Genomic DNA, 20,362 nt, shown 5'->3' with positions numbered 1-20,362 from the left:
GAAATGATAGGAAGGCCTTGTAGTCACTTTTCCGTTTCGACTGCTTTAAGTACAAACTGTTATGCATCCGGGTCATCTGATATAATATTAACTTTTATCAGTCTAAATAGTGTGTTTGTCTTTTCGGTCTCAAAATTTTATAGTTTTTTCAAAGTTTGGAATTTTCTATTAATTGTGATTGATTTAATTTAATTTAGAAGTATTTTTTAATTTAAACATGATTTTTGTGTTTTGAATTGTAAATTTAGTGTGTAATTGAAGAATGTTAAGTGACACATAACCTAGCAACATTTGGTCTGTTGTATAAAATTAGAATTGGAACTGTTTTGGGCTTATAAGCCTGTGGTACTTTTCTGTAAGTGTGTAATTCTGAATGATTAAATAAATAAATAAACTTTTGATTATTGTTAATGATAATCAAATTCTATATGAAGTATGTTTTATTCATCAAGGAAAAATATCTTCCCATGATTTTATCATAAAATTACATGATAGATTGAATATTTTGGTAGTTCATCTGTTCATCATATTTGTACATAGTCTAAAAACAATTTGGCAACGCTGTGTAGTTTGATAAAGCTTTCTCTAATGACAAACAAGTAGTATATCACACAAATGTTAATCAGAAGGTGATTTTATAACCTGAACCTGCGTGAGTGATTTGAATGAGATTATCAACATCCATGTCTACCGGCGAGATTCGAACCCACGACCGGTAGCGCTAGCAGACTGAAGAGCGGCGTGCAATGCCTTAGTCTAGTCACACACACACACATCGATTTTTGTACGTACAATTTTTTGCCGTCCTTATAAATGCTATTGAATTAAACAAAACTTGACAAAGAGATATCCATGTGTTTGCCAAGTTCCGTTTAATCTGGTAGATTTCATAAGGACGGTAAAAAACAACGACCAAATTTGTTGTGTGTGTAACTGCAGAGTGGCCACACACTATAAAATAAAAAATTCCCGGTTTTCCATAGTAAAATTTAAATTTTTTCACGTAGAGTATCCGTAGTATTTGAGGAACAAGATACATTCGTAAAGTGTTTATTATGGAAATTTTCAGTTTGATCTTCCATGACGAATTGCGAATAGCATATTTAAATTTACAAACATAATGATAATTTTTGACATGACAAGAATATCCATGTTTTTAGATATTTTTTTAGGTTAGGTAGTTTAAAAACATTGCCAATTATTATTGCTAGCCATCAAGTATTTTTTTATTTGAGTTTATTGGTACTGTACACTTCTTTACTAAATTAATTGAAATTTTATAATTTGATTGTATGGTATGAGATGTTGTGATATTTCTCCATAATTGGAAGAATAAGACGTTATATTGTCAATACCACTTTATTTATTCGAAAATTAATTCATAATACAGAACCAGGTTTCATGGCAATACATACCACATCTTCAGCTGAACGAATATGTTTGTTGTTGTTGGAGGAACAGGAAATTCAATTTTAGGTTATGTTTTGGGGTTGTAAAAGGGAAGGAGAATGAAAATTGGGAAAATCCACCTATTCCCACTAACAATTTTTATGCTTCCCTTTTACAACCCCAACACATAACCTAAAATTGAATTTCCTGTTCCTCCAACAACAACAAACATATTAACCTTATTCTTTTTGACACTTGTATTTGTAAAAATTTGGGAGAAGACAGTTTTGGGCTATGCCTGTTGTCTTCTCCCAATCATATTATATTTATTATAATTATGATCTGTAATGACAATGGAATAAATAAATAAATAAATAAATAAATTCAGCTGAAGATGTGGTAGGTATTGCCATGAAACCTGGTTCTGTATTATGAATTGATTTTCGAATAAATTAAAGTGGTATTGACAATATCAACGTCTTATTCTTTCAATAATAGAAATTTATGAAAAATGCATGTGTAATTGGAAAAATTCATGAGGAATTCACGGTATTTTTTCAGGTTAGTAATCATGAGGAATTCAAGGTTCTCCCGGTAGGTGGCCACCCACCCTGAACTGGCTTTAGTCATCTCGGCTAAAATACTAAACTTACATTCAACGTCCGGTAATTTGATACTAAATGAATTGAAATTAAAAGAATGAAGTATGAAGAAATAATTAAATCTAAATATTTATTAGAATTTCTTACCTGATAGTGAACTAATGCGTATAACTGAGAGTATCGGTGAGATAAGGTATGTGGAGAACATTGACGAAATAGTCCTTCTCAGTTTTGTTATTGACAGTCCAGGCCATCACTCGAATGCCTCTATTCTGCCATCTCGCTACTGTTCTCCTGTGTACAAAAAATTAAAAATTATGAAATATATACTTCACCCCTATTCAGTAGCGGCTCGTGATCTTTTAGCTTGGGGTTCAACCTCATGATCTATTGGGGAGAAAGGTCAAGAGGATATAGAGTATTGAGCATAATCAAGTGTAAAGGTAATCAATAATAATTTTAAGGAATTACCCCCAAAGATTAAGCATATCTTCTACAAATATAGATTTTTTGTCCTGTTCATATTTTTCTTGTTTGATTTTTACTTTGGGAGTTAATCTACCATCATGTTTTATTTTACACCTATCCTCAATATTAATAATGTTTGTCTTTAACAAATACTGAACCTTATTCATATTTCTTCATCAAAATGCTGTTATGATACCTAACACAATAAATTATATTCACAATCTCACTAAAACAAAATAAACATACTAGAAATACTCACGAATACACAAAACACACTAGAAATTACTAGTCTATATTCTTCAACACGCAAAACAAATTTATAAAACAAAAATGCAGTGAAATCTATCACAACTGTATACAGTGTATACCCGAAACCGTACCGTATAACCTCAAAACTGTCACGCTTTCTACTTCTTGTTTACTGCCACCAAATTTGAATTTATTGGTTATGTTCAAGATGGCACTGCTACTGAATCCGTATCACGAATACTCACGATTCATTCCGAGGTTTACCGAACACTTCACTTGCCTCGGCTAGATTCGGCTACTCTCGGATGAACTCGTGGAAACGTGGTTCAGACAGAATTGTGAACCAAATCCGTGCTAGCAAACCGATTCCCCTCCTCTGTTCCACTAACTCACCCAGCCATGCTTTTTGGTTCACATCGGGGAATGAACACTGCTTTCCACCACCACCCGTCTCGTCATGCCATTCGGTGCTGTTTCAAGCAAGCCACTCCGGCACCGGCCGCAAAACATCGACATTGAGTTTACATAGATGAAAAATTTTGTGATGTAATTTCATGAGTATAAAATAAAAATATAATTATATGAGTAGAATTCATCATTCTATAGGAGTAGGTTCAATTGTGGGGGTTCAATGAACCATTGAACACATAGGACGAGCCGCCACTGCCCCTATTATTTATGTGTTAAATTATGGCCCAATGGAATTAAATTCCGATGATTATCTGAAAGAGAGCAGATCAATAGATGATCATAGCCAATAGCAAGTATCTTACTTTACTTTTCTTGTTCGTCACAATTATAAAACTGCATCAAGTGAGCAACGATCCCGCAGTATATGACACGTCAAAGTTTAATCTAATATCTACCATCCTTCATATTTCAACACAACAGATTTCACATAACATACATTAATCAAACATCAACCAACAAGGAAGCCTGCTAATCTGTAAGGACACAATATAATAAGGTATTCCTGGGAGTGTTTTTTTGAACTCCTGCAAGCCATCAATTTCTCTTATGTGAGATGGGATTGAATGAAATATTTTCATACCCATATAAAACGGGCCACACTCCAGCAGGCTAAGTCTATGATTTGGGTAAACAAAACCTCTAAATCTTGTATTATGGGGAGATTATCATCTATAGTGAGGTCCACGTTATAATGACAGTGTTTGATTACCAATTGTATTGCTATCTTTGTCTATCATTCAACAAAGCAGATAGCGCTATCACTTTCTCGCTTTGATCTGTTCCCAGATCGTTTTATAACAATGTCAGAATATAGTTAATTAACAAAATATTTAATCTTGATTATGAAAAATTCATTATGGAACCATTGGAAAATATAAATTCTTGCTCAATAAAATATAATTGATTATTTTAAACGAGAATGAACGAACAGTTGATATTACATCAATAAACCGGTATCAGTTTCCCTCCATAGGCATTGACAAGACAGAGGATCGGCAACGTTGTTCTCCTATCTTTCTCCACTACCATTATAGCGTAGACCTCACTATAGCTTTATTTAGCCAATAGTGAATAGTTTTCTGAATTTATAACGTGAATATCAATTTGGGATGTGCTATTTCCTTCTTTATTTAGCTCAATGGTGAATAAACAGTTTTCTGACTTTTTATCTTGAATCTCTCTATAGAAAGTGTTATCTCCATCTTTATTTAGCTCAATGGTGAATAAATTAGTCCACTCAATAACATAAAAAAGGGGGTGTCCAAAATCATGCATCGTAAGTCAAATTCGGTCGAAAAATGAAAAATTTATTGTTGAGTAGTGTACTTTCCATTTTTCAACCGAATTGACTTTGATTCATGATTTGGGACCGCCTTGACGAGCCGTAAAGAATGACGTGTAGTACGATGAAATCTTAGCATTGTGTCAAAAGTTATAAGTGTTTGAAATTTTGAACCTTGAGGTGTCCTTATGCGCGCCTCTCCACTAGGAAATACTGAAATGAAGTGCATCTAACGGGTGATTCTCATAGAACATAGTCTCATGAACTTATGCCATTGTGCGAAATATCAATGTAATTTTACTCTTAGTACTTCTTCTTTTCGGATTGAAATTTTTATTTTTTTATCTAGTTTTTCATACATTCCATATGTTTCTTTTTTCTGTATTATATTTTTTCTATTTTCGACTGAATCTCAAGCCACTAATTATAGCCGACTGATTACTCGTTGCCATCGCTCAAACTACTTAGTTTTGCTGGTAACGCCAATGATAATATTATAATCGATTTTTAAATGGAAAATATTTTAATTTTAAGTTTTTGCAATGTATTGTATATGAAAATTTTTATATTTTTCACATCTGTAAAGTTTGTTAATGATTTTGGCAATAAATATTTCTTTCTTTCTTTCTTAAGGACAATGTATTTGGTGATGATGGTTGAAGCTGAAAATTAGGTGTTTTTCACAATACAAGGAGCATTGTTGTCAGGTGTACCTGGAAATCTATATGAGATAGAGCACTCTACCTGATCTCAGATTGTAGAGCACAAAAATACGTCCAGAGGGATTTGTCATAGAATAAAAAATTGATTGGGCACTGCTACTTTAATCAGAGCTATTCCTGGGAATATTATATTACTAAAATTTTTTTAGAATAACATTTTTTATTCTATGACAAATCCCTCTGGACGTATTTTTGTGCTCTACAATCTGAGATCAGGTAGAGCGCTCTATCTCATATAGATTTCCAGGTACACCTGAGAACAATGCTCCTTGTATTGTGAAAAACACCTAATTTCCAAATATTCTATTCTATTCTTTTGAATTATACATCGAAATGGCAATAATCGGAAGATATTGTTGATAGAAACTAAAATTCATCAGAATTGATTTTTTTTCAAGTTTTACTCATTATTGAACAATTATAAGTCAGTACTCATTGGAGATAGAGAGTTCCGAATGATCTCAGTTTATTCAGAATTTTATAATCTAGAAAAAAGGCGAGAGCAAATTTTTCTGTCCGATTACTGGATTTGGCAGAAATAGCTGAAAACTGGAAAATGAGCCGAAAATACGAGGTTTTTGGGCCAATCTGTATCTAGCACAAGGAAATTTTGCATGAAGAAATTGGTTCTGGACTTCTCTTATGTACCCAAATAATATATTAAAAAATCAGAACTACAATATAAATTTCATGCACCAATGTATATAGTGACTGGACTATTATGTTATTCCCCTAAATTATTCTCCTTTAAGAATGGGGCTTACAGTTCAATGAGCAAGGAAAGTTGTGTGAGTGCGCCACACCAGATTTTTATTTAGGTGAATGGTGAATGTCTCACTCACGCCGACAGGACATCCTTATGAATAAAACGAATCTCAACATAAAACAATAACACAGTAGAACATCCTTATAAAACGAAACTCTCTATAACAAGTAGTGTTATCTCTATTTTTATTTAGGTGAATAGTGAATGTCTGACTCACGCCGACAAAACATCCTTATGCAGCAAGACAACGGAAAGGCCAAGCAGATAGAAGAGGATGTGGTTGAAGAGCCACGCAGAAATGTAGTCCATCACTAATGAGAAGTAATGGCGGTGCAACAGCTGCGAACATCTTTTGCTGCCATGCACTGCGTCGAAGCTCACAGAAGTGAAGTACTCTGGTCGCCACGCCATTGAACACGCTATTTGCGGATCAGCTGATCGAATCTGAAATTACAAAAACACGTTATTGACTTTTTGTTAAAAAATAAATCATCATCAAATACCTTATCCTATCAATACTATTAAACGAGCAATTCTGTTTACATGTTTAGATGTTTATATCTTTGTATTTCACCGGATCTCGAAAACGGCTCTAAAAATTCTCCGAATTCAGAACATAGAAAGTTTATAATATAGACATTCGATTGCACTAGGTCTTATTCCTGGGAAAACTCGCTGAATGACATTAAAAGGATAATTATTATTCATCTTGGAAAAGCAGCTGATGATAATAATAATTTCGTCGTCTGTTGATGATGGAAGTAAGTGAGCGAGTTAATGTGTGTGGGACTGTGTCAAAATTATGACTCAGCTGTTGAACTTTTGTAATCATTCAATCAGGTACTTGATGCCGGTTGCAAAAAAAGCCAGGTTATTTTTAATCCTGATTAACTCCAGTAGAGCCATTTCTTGAAATGGTCTTCTATAATTTGGTTCACGTGAAATTAATCAGGATTAAAATTTAACCGGCTTTTGTGCAACGGGCCTTTGTGAGGGTAATTTTTTGCATTCATCTGCGAATTAATCTCAATTTACTGTGATTAGATAGAACATTCCTGTATGAACTATGAATATTATTATAATTTCTTCTTTCGTAATAAATTGTTTATGCTTTTGTACTCGAGAGCGAAGCTCGGTCCCCGATATTTAAGCTGGATTTCCACATATCAGTAAAGGCTGATTTACACGGTGCCAGTCGGCTTGCCAATTAAGGTAGCCAGTCACTGGATGCCAACTACTGGCACTGTAAAACGGCTCACGCCAGTAACTGGAGAAGCCAGCAAGTCAAGACGCGCCGGCAGCTGGCAGTTCCAAAATAACAGATATTTTTTTTTCTGGCGCGCCAGCTTCTTCCTCTACCGCGTAACCTCAGTGGCGCCAGTCTACAGGCATTGTGTAAACGGCAACAGTCGCCTGCCAGTCCCAGTCACCGGCCGGAACATTAAACACGTGATTAGTAGTATTGCTTGTAAATTTCATTTTCATTTATTGTATAAAACACTTGGGGCCGGTTTCCGAGCTCAGGATTCAGCTAAGTTCTAGACTTTAAACAGCTGGAGTCAAAAAATTAGCTTTCCAAAACGGGGCGTAGTCGCAGTTTTTATAACAGTAGTCGTAGTTTCTATTTTCTCATTTCTATAAATGAAAACGTTTTTCCTTGACGAAATTAGACATTCCTAAATAATTCAAAATAGCTGAAACTTTACACTATTTTCTCTTCATTTTATTTTGTGTTCAATTTTCTAGTTTTTTGAAATTTAATTTAAACGTGACTTTGACTATGACTACGACTACGCCCCGTTTTGAAAAGTCAATTTTCTGACTGTTTAAAGTCTAGAACTTAGCTGAATCCTGATCTCGGAAACCGGCCCTAAATACATTGCAACAGCACTGGAACACCCACTGACAGCGTGTAAATCAACCACAACTTACCTCTCCAGTGGCTGGCAACGTCTGTTTACACGGCGTCAGTCCAGTAACTGGATACCAGCGACTTGAAAGCTAACTGGCAGCTTTTAAATCAGTCATTACGCTACAAGGATATGTTAATTATCTGGCATTGAAGAATTTATTTTATGGCTGGTTTTAACAATTCTAATAAAACTTCTAGTTACTTGAGGCAGGTAGAATGTAACTACATCCCTGTGTACGCTTTATTGAACCTGATTGCTGGTTAAGTACAAGTCTCAATCCCCAATGATAAATCAAAGGAATTACATTTGGACTGTTGTATAAATTAGAATTGGTACTAGGCTTGTCGCCTATGGTAACATGGTTACAAAATTACAGTTTTACAAATTCTTACAAAAAAAAAATTACAAATTCTTAAATGATAACACAGCTACATAACATAAATTATTCTATTACATTCTCATAATAATAAGAGATATGATAATACATAGATAATAATTCTATATAACTCTAAAAAAAATTAACAAAGAATGTAAGATGCATAATAATACATACAATAAACGAAAATAAAATGCCATTGGATATTATGATTTACAGGTATTAGTAGGTGTCAATCAAACGCTCCAATACTCCAGCAAAACAAGCAAAATAATATTGTTACTGTACAACGATTATTGCAAATTTCCAATAAAATCTACAAAAAGATTGTGGCTAAAAACATATCTATGTATTCCCATTCAACAGAGCAACAAGCCTGGACCTGAACGTACCCAAGGTTGCCGCAAAAATAACATCATTGGGCAGATCGTTCCAAAGTCTTGAGGCCGTGACCGTAAATGAGTTATTATACATAACTGTGCGGTGACGAGGTATTTGAAGGAAGTATTCATGCTGTCTCGTGTTCCTGCTGTGAATATGAGCCAGGAGTGTGAATCTTTCCTTCAAATACTGAGGACCTCTCCCCTTGACAATCAGCTGATAAACAAGACTCAACATGAAGTATTGTCTCCTCTCCTTCAACTTCATCCAATTTAACCTCCTGTAATATGGAGTGATGTGGTCATCTCTTCTCGCATCAAAAATAAACCGAATTGCGTAGTTGAGCGATCGTTGTAATTTCAAATTCAGCTCCTCAGTAATGTCGTTATAAACGATGCTGCAGTAATCAATGATGGGAATTACCAAGCTCTGTACTAGTGAAACACGAAGGTGGGTTGGAAGGAAATTTTTCAACCGTTTCAATTGATGCATAGTGGCAAACACTCGCTTTGTCAGTTCACCAATCTGATTCGACCAATTCATGTTTTTATCAAGCTGTATGCCCAAGACTTTCACACAACTTTCAAAGTGCAGAGCATGATTGGCCAGCATTACTCGAGGAAGTGTATTAAAATCTATTTGGTTATACAACCGACCATAAGCGATAATGATGCTTTTGCATTTATTTGCATTGAGTCTCAAGCAGTGCGCATTAGCCCAAACAATCAAATTCTGAATGTTAACATTCATCGCGGCAATAGAGTCAGCAGCACTGTCGGAAGGAAAGTGATTGTAACACACAAGGTCATCAGCATAAATATGGTATGATATGTCATGAAAAATTCGAGGGAGATTATTCATATAAATAGAGAAGAGGAGGGGACCAAGTATTGTTCCCTGAGGAACGCCTGCTACAACAGGTAACCACTCTGAAGTCTTGCCATCAGCTCCTCTCACACGTTGATACCTATTGCTTAGGTAGGATTCAAACCAGCAGAGACATGAACTAGAAAAATTACATTGATTTGCAAGTTTATGTAGCAGAATTGAATGGCAAACGTTATCAAAAGCTTTAGTGAAATCAAATGTGACAAGGAGAGAGAACTTACGGTTGTCCATGGCATTACGAATGTCATCTGTTATTTTCAAAAGAGCTGTAGATGTACTATGCGATGGGCGATAGCCAGACTGATTTTGATCAAAGAAATTGAATGAATTCAGGTATGATGTCGTCTGCTCATGTACCACCCTCTCAAGCGCCTTAGAAATAGTGCAAACTATGCTGATAGGACGGAAGTTTTCAGGGGAGCAAGGACTACTTACTTTAGGGACGGGACATATTAAAGAATGCTTCCAAAGTGAAGGAAAAACTCCCATTTGTAGGGAAAAGTTGAAAATGTGTGTAATTGCCGGAAGGATAATGGGTAATATGATTTTATAGAACGTTATTGGAATGCCATCAACACCTTTATTATTTTTCCTAATTGAAAGGATAATTGAGGAGATTTTCTCAGGAAGGATGTAAGCAAAGAAGAATTTTTCACATGGAAGTGTGTGATTGGTTTGATTTATCATGGCATAGTTCAATAAATGGTGAGAAAATGAAGAGGGTGGCGACGGAGTGGAGAAGAACCTATTTAGTTGGTCCAAGGACACATTTACAGCTGCAGTTCTTGACTTGGGAGGGACAATCTCAACCTTCCGAATGTTCTTCCAGAGATCTGAAGTAGATTGCTTACCATCAAATAGCCGATTATAATATTGGATTTTAGCTCTCCTACAAACTAATACAGTGATAATAGAATTAGGTAACTCACTTTATATATGAATAATGGATCAAACCCAGACACTATCACCCTTCTATATAGTACAGGATTTCTCTTATACATTGCAAGCAGAGTATGCACCATCTGTAAAACAAATTCAATAAATTTCTAAATTATTCATTTGTTTAATGTTAAACAAATCATATTATAGAATCACAATTATCATTCTATTATAGATGTTACAGCTTTAACAATGAGCAGTTTCTCCTCATTGTATTAATTTAAATTGAGAGTGTTCAATTTCCATAATATATCTATTGAAAAAACGATGTTTTTGTTTTCATTGTAAAATTATATAAAATGGAAGAATTAATTGACAAAGAAATTTACAAACAAGTCCATAATAATTTGGAATTGAACTGATCTATTTTTCAATAAAATATTATGATCATATGATCAGTCTAAAATGTATTGTTTTTGTAAGTAATTGTTTTATCTGAGAGTACTTATCGATACTATAGTGAGGTCCACGTTATCATGGCAGTATTTGATAGCAATGGTATTGCTTTCCTTGTCTATCATTCAACAAAGCGGATAGCACTATCTCTTTCTCGCTGTGCTCTGTTGCCAGATCGTCTTTCAACAATGTAGAATTATTAATTAACAAAAAAAAATCCTATACTATTAGACAAGCAATTTCTGTTTATATGTTTAGATGTTTAAATGTTTATATATTATACATCTGTATGTGACCGGATCTCGAAAACGGCTCTAACGATTCTCACGAAATTTGGAACAAAGTAGGTTTATGATATGAAAATTCGATTGCACTAGGTCTCAACCCTGGGATAACTTGCTGAAGCACATTAAAAGGATAAATAAGTCCCTGGAAAAACAGCTGGAAATTTTGTCGTCTGTCGATACTGTAATGGAATTGAGTGAACGAGTGCATGTGTGGGATCATTCAGCTGATCACACGAAAAGAAAAATTCAACAAGAAAAACTCATTTTCGTTTATTTCTCTTTTTATTTAGAAAGCATGTTTACTTCAGAAAGTCCAAAATAGTAACTAGATGCTGCTAGTGTAGAATAGTACATAGTATATTAACAAATATTGTAAAAAAACATAGTATATCATTCTAAATCGAGTTCATAGTATATCTATTTGTAATTAATGATGTGTTTGTTTTTTTGAAGTGTGAATAAATATTGTTATTTTGATGAGTGATATTAGCTTAACCTAGATTTTGATTAGGACTGTAGTATAGATTTGAAAAGGGACAGTTTTGGGCATAAGCCCTGTTGTGCCTCCTCATATAACAGTAAAACTGGTTGTACGACTGAGAAAATGAATAAATGAATATAAACTATAAATTCAATCTTTCGTTACAAATTGTCTATGCTTTTACACTCCAGAGCAAAGCTCGGTCCCCCGATATTTAAATCTTAATCAATAAAATTCATTATAAAATTATTGGAAAATATAATTTCTAGCTAAATAAAATATAATTTATTATTTTAAATGAGAATGAACAGTTGATATTACATCAATAAAGCTGTATCAGCTACCGTCTATAGAAGGCATTGACAAGACAGAGTTTAGGCAACGTTGTTCTGCTATTTTTCTCCACTGCCATTATATAACGTGGACCTCACTATAGCAGATTTGATAAGAACAAAAAAATGAATACTAGTAGTACAGTTTATAGGTATAATTTTCCAAGATTTATCTGTAAAGGAACTGAATTTGGTAACATGTTTACACGCCACACAAATTAACAAATAGCAACGCTAAACTTTGTTCTATCGCCAACAATATCATAATAGGTTTAGCATTAAGGATAAGCCTACACTGTCTGTCAGAGTTTTGTAAATGTCTTTCAATAAAACATGACTATGAACTTCACCTATATCCTATTATATTAAGCGAGCAATTTCTGTATTTTTATATCTGGTTATTTATGTTCAATGGATCTCGAAAACGGATCATTTTATGAAATGACGATTTAACGAAATTTGTAGCATAGTAGGTTTATGATATAATAATTCGATTGCACTAGGTCTTATCTTTGGGAAAACTCGCGGAACAACATTAAAAGGATAATATTCATCATTGGCTGAAACAGCTGTAGATAGTAAAAAAAGTGAGTGAGCGAGTGAGTATGTGAAAATTAAAATATCGCATCCCCGAAATTCATAAGATGACATATAGCCAGCTGTGAAATATAAACACGATCATTTTAGAGAATTGTGTTCTGTTTATCAATAAATAAAAATAACGAGCGAAGCTCGGTGCCCCGATAATACTATAATAAAGGAAATTACTGACTGGCTTATACACGTACGGGATAGGAAAATTATGTTTGACGCATCATCACTTCTGTACTACTGATGTACTCGACTGATTAACTTGAAATTTTGCATATAGATTCTCAATCAACCGAGGATGGTTATAGGCCTATTTTCAATTCTTCAAGATTTCATTACGACAAGTTTTCAGTTTTAAAAAAGATCCTTGCGGAGCACGGGTTACCTGCTGGTTTTATAATAAATAAAGCTTACCTCATCACTAGTGTCCTTCACGTCAAGGATGAGTTTTATGTCTGATTCCAAACAAAATTTTATGCATTCATCCAAAGTTGGAATTTTCGCTTCAACAAAAGTTTGTCTGAAAAAATAAAAATACAGTTGATCTTCCGATTATATATATCCAAGTTATTTAGCTATTTATTTAACAATAAATGATACTAAAATCACGCTTCTCACGTCATTTATGCTCTTTGCCTCAGCCCGAGCGTTTTTAATCCACTGTATAAAATACATACTAAGTGTATTAATAATCAATAATCAATAATCTGTATTCTTGTCATCGAACATTACAAATGTTATAAACAAACGTCATGTGGAGATAAAACATAGCATTGCATATACTAACAATATATCGTACCGCTAACACATATATACATAACATTAAACATGTACACATATGTATACATATATACATATACAAATATAATATAAAACAGTCAGATGCTCACGTTATGACTTAGGTATTCGTCTATTGTATAAAAAGCCTGTTTTTTGAGCCATTGTGCTACTGTAGATATGAACTTTTTTATGGTAAATTTTTTATTCTTGTCGGTAGTTTATTGAATAATAAGTATTGTTGATACATATAGCTTTTGAATGTTTTTTGCAGTCTGATGTATGGGGTAATTACTAATTAGGTTATTCCTATTTCTAGTTCTATGTTCATGCTGATGGCTATGTCTTGTTGATAGAGTTAGGTTTTTTCAACATGGACCAGGTTACAATAAATGTACATTGAAGGGAGAGTCATGATTCCAAGCTCGATAAAACTATTTTTACAGCTTTCAACACTCCTTAGACCAGCAATGCAGCGTATTGCTTTTTTTTGCCAAATAAATGCCTTCTTCATATCACTTGAGTTACCCCAAAGACGGAGCCCATAATTGAGATGGGAATGAAACAAACCATAGTAAGTCAGAGTAAGTACCTCCCTACTGACACAACATTTTAGTTTTCTTAGTAGGTACATAACTCTGGACAGTTTCTTACACAGATACTCTATGTGGCTACTCCAACTCAATTTACTGTCTAGGACAAAACCCAGCAGTTTAATCGGCTTCAGGTACTCTTGGTGCTCCCTGCTTAAATTATTTCTAAGCGTGAATAGAATGTTTTCTGTTTTACTCTCATTGAGAGTCAAACAATTAGCAGCATACCACTCCCTGCAGCGTTCAACCGAGGAGTCAAGCCTATTAAGTACAGCCTCTACACTAGTATTAGAATCAAGTATGGTAGTGTCATCAGCATAGAGCACAGATAAACATGGAACATTAACACTAAAATCATTCACAAAAGCTAAGAATAGAAAGGGTCCAAGGACTGATCCTTGTGGAACACCTGCCAATACTTTTTTTGGTTCTGAACATTTATTATTTTGCCTATTCAGTCGAACTATTTGTGTTCTGTCACTAAGGTAACTTCTGATCAATTTTAATTCCTTATCTCTAATGCCATAATGTTCAAGCTTGCTGCAGAGAACATTAAATGTTATAATATTCAAATTTGTATTGTAATTGTTTTTGATAGATAAACTTTGATTTGATTTGACTGAAGAGCGGTTCCCTCTCCAAAGCCCTAGTTCTGTGAGATGGTTATTCAAGTGCTCCTCGATGCCTTGTACTGTTATCATGCTAAAACTGATTTCTCTGCAATTTATCCTCATTTTTTTAAATGAATACAGCTAATTCCAGAAAGTAGAGAGCTGGAGGTTTTGACTTCCCTGAGTTTTTACTTTTATCGCATCTACTCATACCAGACAAAACACTGCTGTCTCAATCACTCTGTTACCTCCAGTTCTTAATTTAGCTGCATGTTTTATCTGTCAGCGACTAAAACAAATATATTTGTTACGACTGACATGCTATATTTTCAAGAAATTATTTTTTCAATTAACACATTCTTGTACATTTTCATGTATATTTGAATAAAGATGATTGATTTATTGATGCTTTCATAAGAGTCTTAGCACCATTCTTAGGTAAATTTTAATAATGATTAATTTCACGAGAACCAATCAGAGAAGGTTTTTTTTGAAAAGAAGGCTTCTGAGATTGGTTCTCGAGAGATTAATTACGATTAAAACTTGACCGGCTTTTGTGCAACCGGCACCTAGCATAGAAAATCACTAATTGAAAATCATACTCACTTGATATGTGGTTCCGGTTGAAATGCAAGTTTCAACTCTTGAAGTGCTTGAAAGGTTTTGATTTTGATTGGCCCAAATCCGTTAGTCATACGTTCCAGGGTGTCATCGTGGAAAACCACTGCAATATTGTCTGCCGTCAGCCATAGATCAATCTCAATGCATTTGCTCCCTTTATTTTTGCACTGCAATATGAAAATTCAGAGGAATTTCTAGAGATACAGGCACAATTTTAGATACATGTATCTATAGAAGTGCTAATGGAAATGAATAAGCTGATAAACTAAGAGCCAGACCACATCAAGTTTTTAGGCGCCAACCCTGAATAAACTAAGGGCCAGACCACATTAAGCGTTTTAGGCGCTAACTCAACCAGCCAATCAGAGAGCTTCCGGCTCTGCCGACTTTGAAAATGCCGTCTGAAAACACTCAGGGCTGGTTTCCGAGCTCGGGATTTGGCTAACTTCTAAACTTTAAACAGCTGGAGTCAGAAAATTAGCTTTCCAAAACGGGGCGTAGTCGCAGTTTTTATAACAGTAGTCGTAGTTTTTATTTTCTCATTTCTATAATTGGAAACGTTTTTCCTTGAAGAAATTAAACATTTCTAAATAATTCAAAATAGCTGAAACTTTACACTACCTATTTTCTCTTCATTTTATTCTGTGTTTAATTTTCTAGTTTTTTTTGAAATCTAATTCAAACGTGACTCTGACAATGACTACGACTAAGCCCCGTTTCGGAAAGCCAATTTTCTTACTCCAGCTGTTTAGAGTCTAGAACTTAGCAAAATACCGAGATCGGAAACCGGCCCTACAAAAGCCGGTTAAACTTTAACTGTGATTAATTCCAAAAGAACCAATCAGAAAGCCGTCTTTTCAAAAACGCCTTCTCTGATTGGTTCTCGTGGAATTGATCACATTTAAAATGTAACCGGCTTTTGTGCAACCAGGCCTTGATAAGGTCTGGCCCTAAGGAACACTGTTCCGCTGGCCTTGCAACTGGTCTTTAGTCATCGTGCTCGGTAGCATGGGTATGTGTCTAGAGAAACAATATCCACTGATTTTACTGGACTCCAACCGGTGGCTCTGTATTTATAATAGGGGTCTTAGATCGCATACCTCGGATACATATATAGGATATCACATGGGATAAAATAACCTGGGCTACATCTGAAGAATCGTAGATCTCTCTCTCTCTCTGTGGCCAAGGCTTAAATACATAGGACAATTCCCCGGACATCAAACTACGAAGAAGTCAACTGAAGTAGTAATAATTTGAGTTTCTGAAGAAACAAAAAAAGTAAAGCTGGAATCGCACAATTCCCCTGCCTCTGACTGCGGAAAAAACGGAACAAGCAAGTCAGTAAACAACAGTGACAGTGAAAATATGATTGCAACTAAACTCATCGGGTGAGCTGCGTGTACGGTATGGGGTACCACAGGGCTCTGTTCTGGGGCCGGTCCTGTTCATCCTGCATATGAATGATTTGAGAGTCGGCGGAAGTGAGTTGCTGTTTGCGGATGACACAACCCTTCTAGGGAGAGGATCCTCGCTTGCAGCTGCCACACTTGAGTTGGAGGAATCGTTTGCTGGTGCAGGACGCTGGTTTCAGGAGAACAGGTTGTTGCTCAACGTCGGCAAGACACAGAATAGCATGTGCACTCTGAGAAACTATTTCAATCATTCATTAAATAAACCAGTGAAGCTTCGGGGATTCAACATTGATCCAAAGTTAACATGGAGTGCTCATGTGGATGCTGCATGCAAAAGATTGTCTCATATGGTCTATCCGTTGAGAAGATTGAGGTGCTTGCTGATTGAAGAGCATTTGATTATGGCCACATTATCTATGGTAGACTGCTGTGGGGGCACTCTTCACACTGTGAGAGTGTTCTTCTGCTACTGAAAAAAAGCAGTTCGGATATTATCAAAGCACTGTAGGCCACTCTTCGTCAGACTCGGGATTCTTTCAATTTTTAGCTAGTTTATCTTTGCTTCCTGGTTGGTATTGGGAATACCAATCTGAGGGGGTTGCAGAGTGCCTACTCACTTCGAAATGCTCTCAAAGTCAATGTTCCACGATGTAGCCTAAGTTACGCTCAGAACTGATATCCCAATATCACTATTAAAATTGTCAACATGATGGGCCTACTTCCACCTGTGCGTCATTTGAGTAATAGTGATTTTAAGAGGAGACTCAAGTCATGGCTGCGTGCCAGACCATACTACTCCTTGAGTGATTTTTTTTCAGGAGTCTATAGCCTACTTGATATTTAGTGGCAACCACCGTGTTTAGCCATTCTATACCAATATGTTTTTAATATTTGACCTGACAGTGTTGTCAGAAACTTATGTGTAAACTGTGTTTAAGTATATTGGCGTTATGACCTACCCAGCGCATCTGGCTGGCTAATGGTTCTACGATCTGAAGATTGAAGATAAGGAAATGATATATTTTGATGTTTTTTTGTCACTGGGTATGTGCGAATCCATGTCAACATTGTTGGGTAGCCTAGCCTATAGTCATTTTATGACCAACACTCATAGTTTCATACTGGTTTGTTTACAACTTGCTCGTGTTGCCTAAATAAATAGACCTACTACAGGATTAATATTTTTTTCATAAAAGTAAGCAATATATTTTGGTACTTACCGATTTAATAGCTGCCATACTATTCTCTGGAGCATCTAATCCACATGCCCTGTGAGCTACTGTCTTGATTGCAAATGTATCATCTTCAGCAGATTCATTTTCACCGGAAAGGGGATGTCTGTCCCTCTCAATAATCCATAGATTCTCCCCCAAAATTTCTCTAATCACAGCCTCGCTTGGTTGAGGAATAGCAAACCAGTTCAAAATGATAAAACACAAAAATGGCAATATTGTAAATATCAATCCAACATAGAAACTTGTAGCTTCTATTGCAACTATGATGATACTATACAAAAGCAAGAATGCACCGTAAACAGTTAGACAGATTGACAACTTCATATTCAAATTAAGGTTTGATTCTTGAATAATAATTAATAATAGCTGCCGAAAAGCTCAATATAGTTTGTGATGAAAATTGTTTTCCAAAGTAAACAATGGTATTATTCATGAGATCAAAAAGTAAACACTGTACTTCAAAGTCGACACTAAAAAATTAATTTGATTGTTCAAATACACTTGTTAGGTATCATTATAAATTTACATATTATTGAATCAAAGAGAAAAATAATTAAAATGAAATTTAGTCAGAACTAAATAGTAAACTTTTAGTTGAATTTAGATATTAGATTGGAACCTAAATTTACATTACAATCAAAACAACAAAGAACAAATTTTGTTTTCTTCTTTCACGAGAATCCTAACCTCAAAATATGCTTGGCAGACATCTGATAAATGAAATTATTAATGTCTATCATAGAAATTACAGTTGCAGTTTTTATAGTATTATTCATTCTGAAAAATATATAATTTGAATTATTAATCTTACACTCTAGAAATATAATATTTTTATGAATCGGGCTCAATCAAAATACGTACGGATTACACCACACTTGAAGGGGCGTTTACATTAGTCAAGTAAACTTGACAAACATGACCATTCTTTTATAGTGAGGTCTACGTTATAATGGCAAGGGAGAAAGATAGGAGAGCAACGTTACCGATCCTCGGTCTTGTTAATGCCTTCTATAGACGGTAGCTGATACAGGTTTATTGATGTCATATTAACTGTTCTTACTCGTTTAAAATAATCGATTATATTTTTTAATAATTTCATAGGTAGGTAGGTAATGAATTTTCATAATTATTAAGATAAAATATCTTATTAATTATCAATTCCACATTGTCAAAGAACGATTTGGCAGCAGAGCAAAGCAAGAAAGAGATAGCGCTATCTGCTTTGTTGAATGGTAGACAAGGATAGCAATACCATTGTAAATCAAACCTGCCATTATAACGTGGACCTCACTATATAATAATATTATGAACCCTACTCTGGAAGTACGTACGAAAATATGTAATTCATAAAAAAATCTTTATTAAGTGACTCCGCGCTCTGCCATAAAATTCGTGGGAATGGGTCAAGCATGTAAAGAGATTGTTATTAATGAAAAGTGTATCATTTAATAGTTGAGATACCTAAATGAGTATAGACTTGTTCATGATAAATTAATGAGTGATGATGGATGAATTTTTATTTTTGAATAGTAATACAAATCACCTATAAAATGAGATTGTTCCCAATATAATTATGATGAAATGTGATGAAAAATAAAAGATTAATAAATATTCAAAATAATAAAATTATTATATTTGAATAATGTGTCTCATCTCTCTTCTTTTCGACCCACATGAACTACCCCTCTTCTGCCCTGACCTGATTCTTATTTCCCACAACAGTTTCAGGAGGCAGCACAAGATCAATATCTGTTTCTCTTGCAATATAACAGTTGAAAAAAATCACTTCGTGGTGGTTCGGAAACCACCAAAAGCCATAGGTCCATACATCCACATCTCATCATCATCCATCTCATTATACCCAGCACGCACAAGTCTGGAGATCTTGTGGTCATCATCCTCATCAAAAATATTTAGTGCCGATTGCACAACAGCCAGTTAAATTTTAACTGTGATCAATTCCACGAGAACCAATCAGAGAAGCCGTCTTTTCAAAAACGCCTGGTTCTCGTGAAATTAATTTCGGTTAAAATTTAACCAGCTCTTGTGCAATTAGAGGTGTTTGAAAAACACTAAATATGATTTCCAAATGAGAGGCAAAATGCCAATATGGACGCATAACTATATACTTGTTTACTTACTCCAAATACTCGGATGATCATAAACAGTTTCATCCAAGTAGCTTATTTCAACATAAAGGTCAAGGATGAGGAAAAGTATACAGAAATAACTCAACTACGGTATACATAACAATGATGAATACACTTTGATGAGATAAAAACCAATAGTAAATTCATATCAGGGGCCTGTTCTATGAAACTTGGAACTATTATAACTTGAAACATATATATATATATATATATATTATATATATATATATATATATATATATATATATACGGAAATTGGAATCACGAATGAGATTAATCGAGAGCTTGAAACATTAGAATACCGGGTACCTTAATAATAATTTAGGCTACTGTATGCTTCATGAAACAGGCCCCCATATTATTCAGGGAGCGAACACTACTAAAATATCTCTAGTTTTCTATTTCTTTTTCAAATATTTATTTTAAT

General features: G+C 34.6%; 1 protein-coding gene across 3 annotated transcripts in view; it reads right to left on the bottom strand.

Annotated features, from left to right (window-relative positions):
* Window positions 1-20,362, bottom strand: part of LOC120348907 (glycerophosphodiester phosphodiesterase 1-like) — a 34,657-nt gene that overhangs the window by 8,151 nt on the left and 6,144 nt on the right. Inside the window, exons 1-6 of one of the 3 annotated variants that reach the window (XM_039439894.1) lie at window positions 17,771-18,590; window positions 15,121-15,302; window positions 12,948-13,053; window positions 10,437-10,529; window positions 6,167-6,393; window positions 2,139-2,285 (exon numbers count right to left, since the gene is read on the bottom strand). In XM_039439894.1, the coding sequence (XP_039295828.1) occupies window positions 2,150-2,285; window positions 6,167-6,393; window positions 10,437-10,529; window positions 12,948-13,053; window positions 15,121-15,302; window positions 17,771-18,109 (1,083 nt within the window). In that variant the 5' untranslated portion in view covers window positions 18,110-18,590 and the 3' untranslated portion in view covers window positions 2,139-2,149. Of the gene's footprint in view, window positions 1-2,138; window positions 2,286-6,025; window positions 6,040-6,166; window positions 6,394-10,436; window positions 10,530-12,947; window positions 13,054-15,120; window positions 15,303-17,770; window positions 18,591-20,362 lie in introns of those variants that run through there. The other 2 variants (XM_039439893.1, XM_039439892.1) reach the window with 2 other exon arrangements.

Source organism: Nilaparvata lugens, chromosome 13, assembly GCF_014356525.2.
Source record: "Nilaparvata lugens isolate BPH chromosome 13, ASM1435652v1, whole genome shotgun sequence".
Taxonomy (NCBI): Eukaryota; Metazoa; Arthropoda; class Insecta; order Hemiptera; family Delphacidae; genus Nilaparvata; species Nilaparvata lugens.
Note: the sequence above shows the minus strand (reverse complement) of the source record. Positions and strands in the feature narration are given on the sequence as shown.